The sequence below is a fragment of the Cydia splendana genome, chromosome 21, assembly GCF_910591565.1.
Source record: "Cydia splendana chromosome 21, ilCydSple1.2, whole genome shotgun sequence".
NCBI lineage: Eukaryota > Metazoa > Arthropoda > Insecta > Lepidoptera > Tortricidae > Cydia > Cydia splendana.
In genome coordinates this window covers 3,321,525-3,327,524 of record NC_085980.1, presented here as the reverse complement: position 1 = coordinate 3,327,524, position 6,000 = coordinate 3,321,525, and the positions used below count along the sequence as shown (strand labels likewise).

The 6,000-nt window shown below is 40.6% G+C and overlaps 1 protein-coding gene across 1 annotated transcript in view; it reads left to right on the top strand.

Annotated features, from left to right (window-relative positions):
* Window positions 1-220: 220 nt before the first annotated feature.
* LOC134801323 (myrosinase 1-like) overlaps window positions 221-6,000 on the top strand; it is a gene marked incomplete at its 5' end in the record, with an annotated part of 37,308 nt that continues 31,528 nt past the window's right edge. The window contains 4 exons of the mRNA XM_063773864.1: window positions 221-341; window positions 558-734; window positions 2,737-2,945; window positions 3,412-3,574. Of these exons, the coding sequence (XP_063629934.1) occupies window positions 221-341; window positions 558-734; window positions 2,737-2,945; window positions 3,412-3,574 (670 nt within the window). The remainder of the gene's footprint in view (window positions 342-557; window positions 735-2,736; window positions 2,946-3,411; window positions 3,575-6,000) is intronic.

Genomic DNA, 6,000 nt, shown 5'->3' with positions numbered 1-6,000 from the left:
CTATAGTAGTCCACTGCTGGACATAGCCCTCCCCCAAAAAGCGCCATAGCGCCCTGTCCTGAGGAGGACCTGGACGGAGGGCGTCCTACACTACGTTTGCCGAGTCGCGGTCTCCACTCAAGAACAGAGCGTTTACCCCAGTGGTTGTCGGCCATGCCAAGCCATTTCCTCACTTATGCTATTAGATATATTATATTTAGAATAATGTATTTTGCAACGTTTTAGCTTGTCAGTGGCCGTCCTAGGGTTTACGGATCGTAGTGTCCGGAGATTTAAAGATGGCTTCCTGTTCGGGGCAGCAACTGCTGCATACCAGGTGGAAGGGGCTTGGAATGAGGACGGTAAGCCTTTTGTCTAAGCTAGAATCAAAATTTATAGGGTACTTTCCGTTTACCTAGAACTATGAAATTTAGCAAGTAATATCGTCGCATACTGCAAGTACAGGGAAAAATCTGAAAATTATAAGTTAATTTGTATGGACCCTTGATGGGCGAGTCCGATTCGCACTTGTCCGGTTTCTTCTCTATAAATTACTAACTTTTCTATCAATTTATTAGGCAAAGGAAAGTCAGTATGGGACCACATCTTCCACAGTATGCTGGATGAGGAGTCAGCACTTGGAGACGTGGCCAGCGACTCATACCACAACTACAAGAGGGATGTGGAGATGTTGAGGGAATTGGGGGTGGATGTTTACAGGTTTTCTATATCCTGGCCTAGGGTATTGCCTGAAGGTAAAACATTTATATTTTATATGTTGGAGGGAAGATGGGTGGGATGTGATGGGTGATCTTCAGATCTCTCTGAACCCACACCCCACCTGACCCCACAGTTAGCGTCTTTTAATTGAGCGTCAGCATCTAATCAACTCTATGGCTGCTGCTTGACGCAACGATGACGCAACTGCGCAGCGACCTCATGGTCCATAGACTGCCCAGTAGGGCTACCGCCAATACCGAAAATCGTCAATTGCGGGCATTTTTCTCTGTCACTCTAATTACGCCTTCATTGGAGTAGAAGAGTAAGATCCCCGCAATTTGCGAATTTCGGTTTTCGCGGTAGCCCCTCAGCATAGCACTGCCTACGCTCAAAAGACGCTAGCGTGGGTGGCCCTAAGACGTCATTATCGGAGACACAAAGGGGTTTTAATGTTCATGGCCACTAAAATTAAATACACTCTATGTCTTTTCACTGTAACATCGCGTATGGCAATAATTTTTTTATTAACTTTTATGTGCCTAGTTTTAAGTATTTACTCATGCAGTTGGGAAAGCAACATTTGGTTTAGAACTGCTGATGAAGACCGTACAATAGGCCTGATGACAAATTTTGAAATCCCTTTTATTATTGTCGGTACACTTGTATTAGTTCCGAAAAACACAATATTTCAGCTATACTCATAAGATTTAAAATAGATAATTGCATTTTATTATAGCTAGTTTAAACTTAGCGCGAAAACGCCTCGCATGCCATTTGTGACGTCATTATTTAGTTGGTGGTAGGGTGGTAGACATTGTTTACATACTTACAGTTACGAATTTCCCTTGAATCCGAATGATATTGTTAATTCAGCACCATATATTACGATTAGGGATGATAAATACATTACAACAATTTATCACAATAACTCATTTTACACAAAAACTCTCACACGGTTGCAGTTTAAGATGAATTATTTAGATACATGTAAATTTTGAGTGAAAATCACCGAGCGCCGGTTTTACTTTTTAATTTTTCATTTTTTCTAATTACGACAGCCAACAAGGCAATGATAGTTCCATTCAGCCAAATAATTAAAAAAGTTTTTTGTTGAAATATCGTATTATTTAGCATTTTATTTAAATAATAACAAATAGATATCTATTTTATATCGTGTAATAATATTTATTGTACGTAATAAATGTTTAGTGGCGAAATAATATTTTTTTTGCACCTTTCGAACTCTTTGGTGAGGACGTATAGATTTCGGTCAATGAGGTTGTCTATGTTGCTCTAAGAAATATGTTATGGATTGATGACGTCACTGTTTGGAACGCTTCTGATTGGCGTTTCAGTAATAATGGCCGATTGGAGAATTTTGCACTTTTATTTTATTGAATATCTTAATAATCCTTCAGTTTATACTGAGATTAGGCCATTTTTTAGAATCATATTAACATATATGTTTCTTTGAAACCATTATTTCCATGATTCTTTGTTACTTGCAACAGGCCTATTATGGTTTTGTGAAGAAAACTTTTTTACCTGAGGGCCAAATTGCGCCTCAGACACTTCGCGCGGGCCACCGTCGACGCCCGGGGGGGGAGTTGTATCCTGGTTGCTGCTGTTAGGGCTGAATCTCTGGAGCCTTGGCTCCCGCGGGCCGGACGCTTTGGGTGTCGGCGGGCCGGATTGGAACGCGTCGCGTTCGACGTGTTGCCTCTCTGTCGCACTTGTACTTATTACATTCGTACGTAAGTATAACAGGGAGGCAGCATGTCGACCGTTGTTAGCGATAGGCCCTCTTGGTACATACAATACAAGTATATCCCGTTTTACATTTTTGAGTCTCAATTACTGAAATAATATATCCCGCCTGTAAGGGTGCAGCGTATAAATTAGCTTTAGATTCCCTTAACTTAGCGATGTCTACAGGAGAATTGTGTATGACCTGTTTATTAACTTATAAAAAAAAACCATTCAATCCATGGACGATTCAATCCTTGTTAATAATCCATAATTTATGTGATTGTTCAGGTTTCAGCAACATAAAAAACGAGCCAGGCCTCCAATACTACGACAACCTAATAGACGAGCTACTAAAATACAATATTCAACCCATGGTCACTATATACCACTTTGATCTACCAAAGGTCTTGCTAGATTTGGGGGGGTGGTCTAACCCCTACTCTGTTCAGTGGTTTGAGGACTATGCTAGGATGTTGTTTGACCGATATGCTAGTAAGGTATTTTTTTTTTAGTTTTTATCCGATTTGTCTGTATAGTGGCCGCCATCTTTAATCAGTAACCCGAAAACCTTGAAAATGACTCCCTTTACTTTACCTGAGTGGATAGGACTATCCTATGAAAGAGATTTAAGTTACTTTTAATATAATTTAAAAATAGAATAGAATAGAAAAACATTTAATAATGTTATTTAAGTCACAAAAATTTAACTGCTGGCCACAAACAATATTTAAAACTGTAGGTAACGTACTAAGCAATGCTTAGTTAAAACTGGTTTATTATTATAAACTCCTTAAACTTCTAGCTTTCTATAAATAATATCTTTAAAGTTCTAGCTAAAGCCATATATACTATAAGAACACTTGCAATAGGTAACCTATTTAGGGTGTCTTGTGTTTCTGAAATTTAAATGTAACAACTATATCCTATGATTCACAAACGATTTCTAAGTTTTTTTTATTCAAGGTCAAATACTGGACCACCATGAACCAACCAACCACCGTGTGTGAGGTGGAAATGAAAGTACGTGGGAACCTTTTGTTGGATTACGTGTGCGCTAAGAATCTGCTTCTAGCGCACGCTAGAACGTATAGAATGTATGAGAAGGAGTATAAGAAGATATATGGAGGTATGTTTATTATTGAAAACCTTACGAAACTATTAGTATTTTACATATCTATGGCAGTGTAAACTAAAGGCCGTAACAGACTATCGCACCGCACCGCGACCTTGGAGCGCTTCTAGGAATTGCTAGTAATGGCGTGGGCTTCCACACTATCGCACCGAACCGTCGAAACGGTGCGATCTTAGCTTACAGACTGCCGCACACGTGCGCCAGTGTTGCCAAGTGTCCCATAATTCCGTGTTTTTCAACGTATTTTTGCAATGGAATCCTTTAAGATTGAATTTAAATTAATGTGGTTCCGCTTTTTTAGAGGTAGATGAAGGGCGTGAGGTAATATAATGCACCTTTTTCCATGAAAATCTTAAAAAATCTGTGTCTTTTTAAAGCATTGCTTCCGCATTTTTGTTATTTCATCGACTGGCTACATTGCCGTCCACGGTCATAATTTGAAAATGACAGCTGTCAATCGGTGCGATGGAGCTTACACACTAGGGAAATTGGTGCGGAGCGCACCAGTATTATTATTCCACTGTCATAATTTGAAAATGACAGCTGTCAATCGGTGCGATGCAGCTTACACACTAGGGAAATTGGTGCGGAGCGCACCAGTATTATTATTACCTCTCAGTTGGTGCGACGTGCATGCCCACCGCACCGCTATTAATAATAATTATGTGCGATGGAAGCTTACACACTATCGATAAATGCGCCGCACCGCACCAAGGTCGCGGTCCGGTGCGATAGTCTGTTACTAATTTAAGAAATATCTCAGATCACATGTAAAGCCCACTCCACACTCGTGCGCGAATCGCGGCGCGAAGCCGCGAACGCGAGTGTGGAGTCGATTTCGCAGATCAGCGAATTCGACTCGTGTTCGCGGCTTCGCCCCGCGATTCGCGCACGAGTGTGGAGCGGGCTTAATAGGAAGTATTACTGCAATGTTCTGCCGCCAGAGTGCAGCACTAATTTGTTTAGTAAACCATAGAGTAAGGCCCCATTCGCACGACAGCTTAAAAAGCGTTGCGTTAAAACCCGACGTTGGCGCTTTTTTACCGTTTCCAATATTTGTGTTCATATGAACGCTTAAAAATCACTTGTGAGTCGTACTGCCACGTACGCATCTCAGCAAAGCCATACTTTATTTGTTATTACGACGTATTATTTGAATATAGCTTGAATATTTCAGGAATTTGTAAGCATAAGTTGACATTTTTAAGGTGAAACTAATAATAATCTTGACGATTGACACCAAAAATTGACACTTGACAGCCAACTGACAGCAGCGCCGGCGCTTTTTTAACGCTTGTGAGAACAGATACACGGAGTTCCGTATGCTCTATTCAATTTGACGCCAACGCTCAACGCCGAAAATCGAACAGTGCTCGATAAAAAAGCGCCGCGGTTAAAAACCGCCTTCGTGTGAATACATATATGGTTATCCATTTGCGTCATTCAAACGCTTTTTCAACGCGCGTTGAAAAAGCTGCCGTGCGAACGGGGCCTAACTTATACATACTAGGCCTTAAACAGTTTTTTGATAAGTTTTCACTATGACATTGATGCTCCAAGGCGGTTTGTTTACAGGTGGCCTACCGCAAAACGCGAGAATCGAAATTTCTTTATCTGCCTCTCTATCGATCGAATAAGCAAGAGTGATTGAGAGGCAGAAACCGAACTTTCGATTGTCGTGTTTCACGGTGGTAGGTCATGTGATGTGATTGACCTAATAACGCATGATGTGTCATTGATGATGTCAATGAAGTTTGTTTACTGTATGTGCTAGTGGTGCCACCTACGCAGAGCTTTGCCTAAAATTCCCTATTGTCTGCCGAGGTGGGGTGCCGTTCAATTTTAATACAAACATTTTGCATAATTACATTTAACTACTTTTAAAACTCATAATAAACATAATGTATAGAAACAAAATCCATAATATTATTCGTTATAATAATTAAATTACTGAATGTTCTATAATCATAAAAACGTTGTTTATAACGATCATTAGGAATAATTTTACTTGTTATAACATAACTTTATTTTAACGAATGATCGGGTGACATAATATAATATGACATAAATTATAAAACAGCTTACATATTCTACCTTAAGGCAGGTCGCCGTACGACCGTACGACGACGAGCGAAGCGAGGAGGAGTGTTAAGTAGAACCGCGACCCTACAGCGCGCGAGCTGAGCGAGCGAAGCGAGCGTGCCGCGGCAGCGGCCGGCGAAGCGCCAGAACCGACTTATTTTATAATAGTACACTTTTTATTACCCTCTCGATCATGAGAGGAGGCCTGTGCCCAGCAGTGGGGCGTGTATAGGCTGAATTATTATTATTATTTTGTCTGTCTCTTACAAATTCTCGGGACCATGGGGTCCCGGACATTTGGAAGGCGTGCGTGGTTTTTATGGAAAAAGAACGTTATG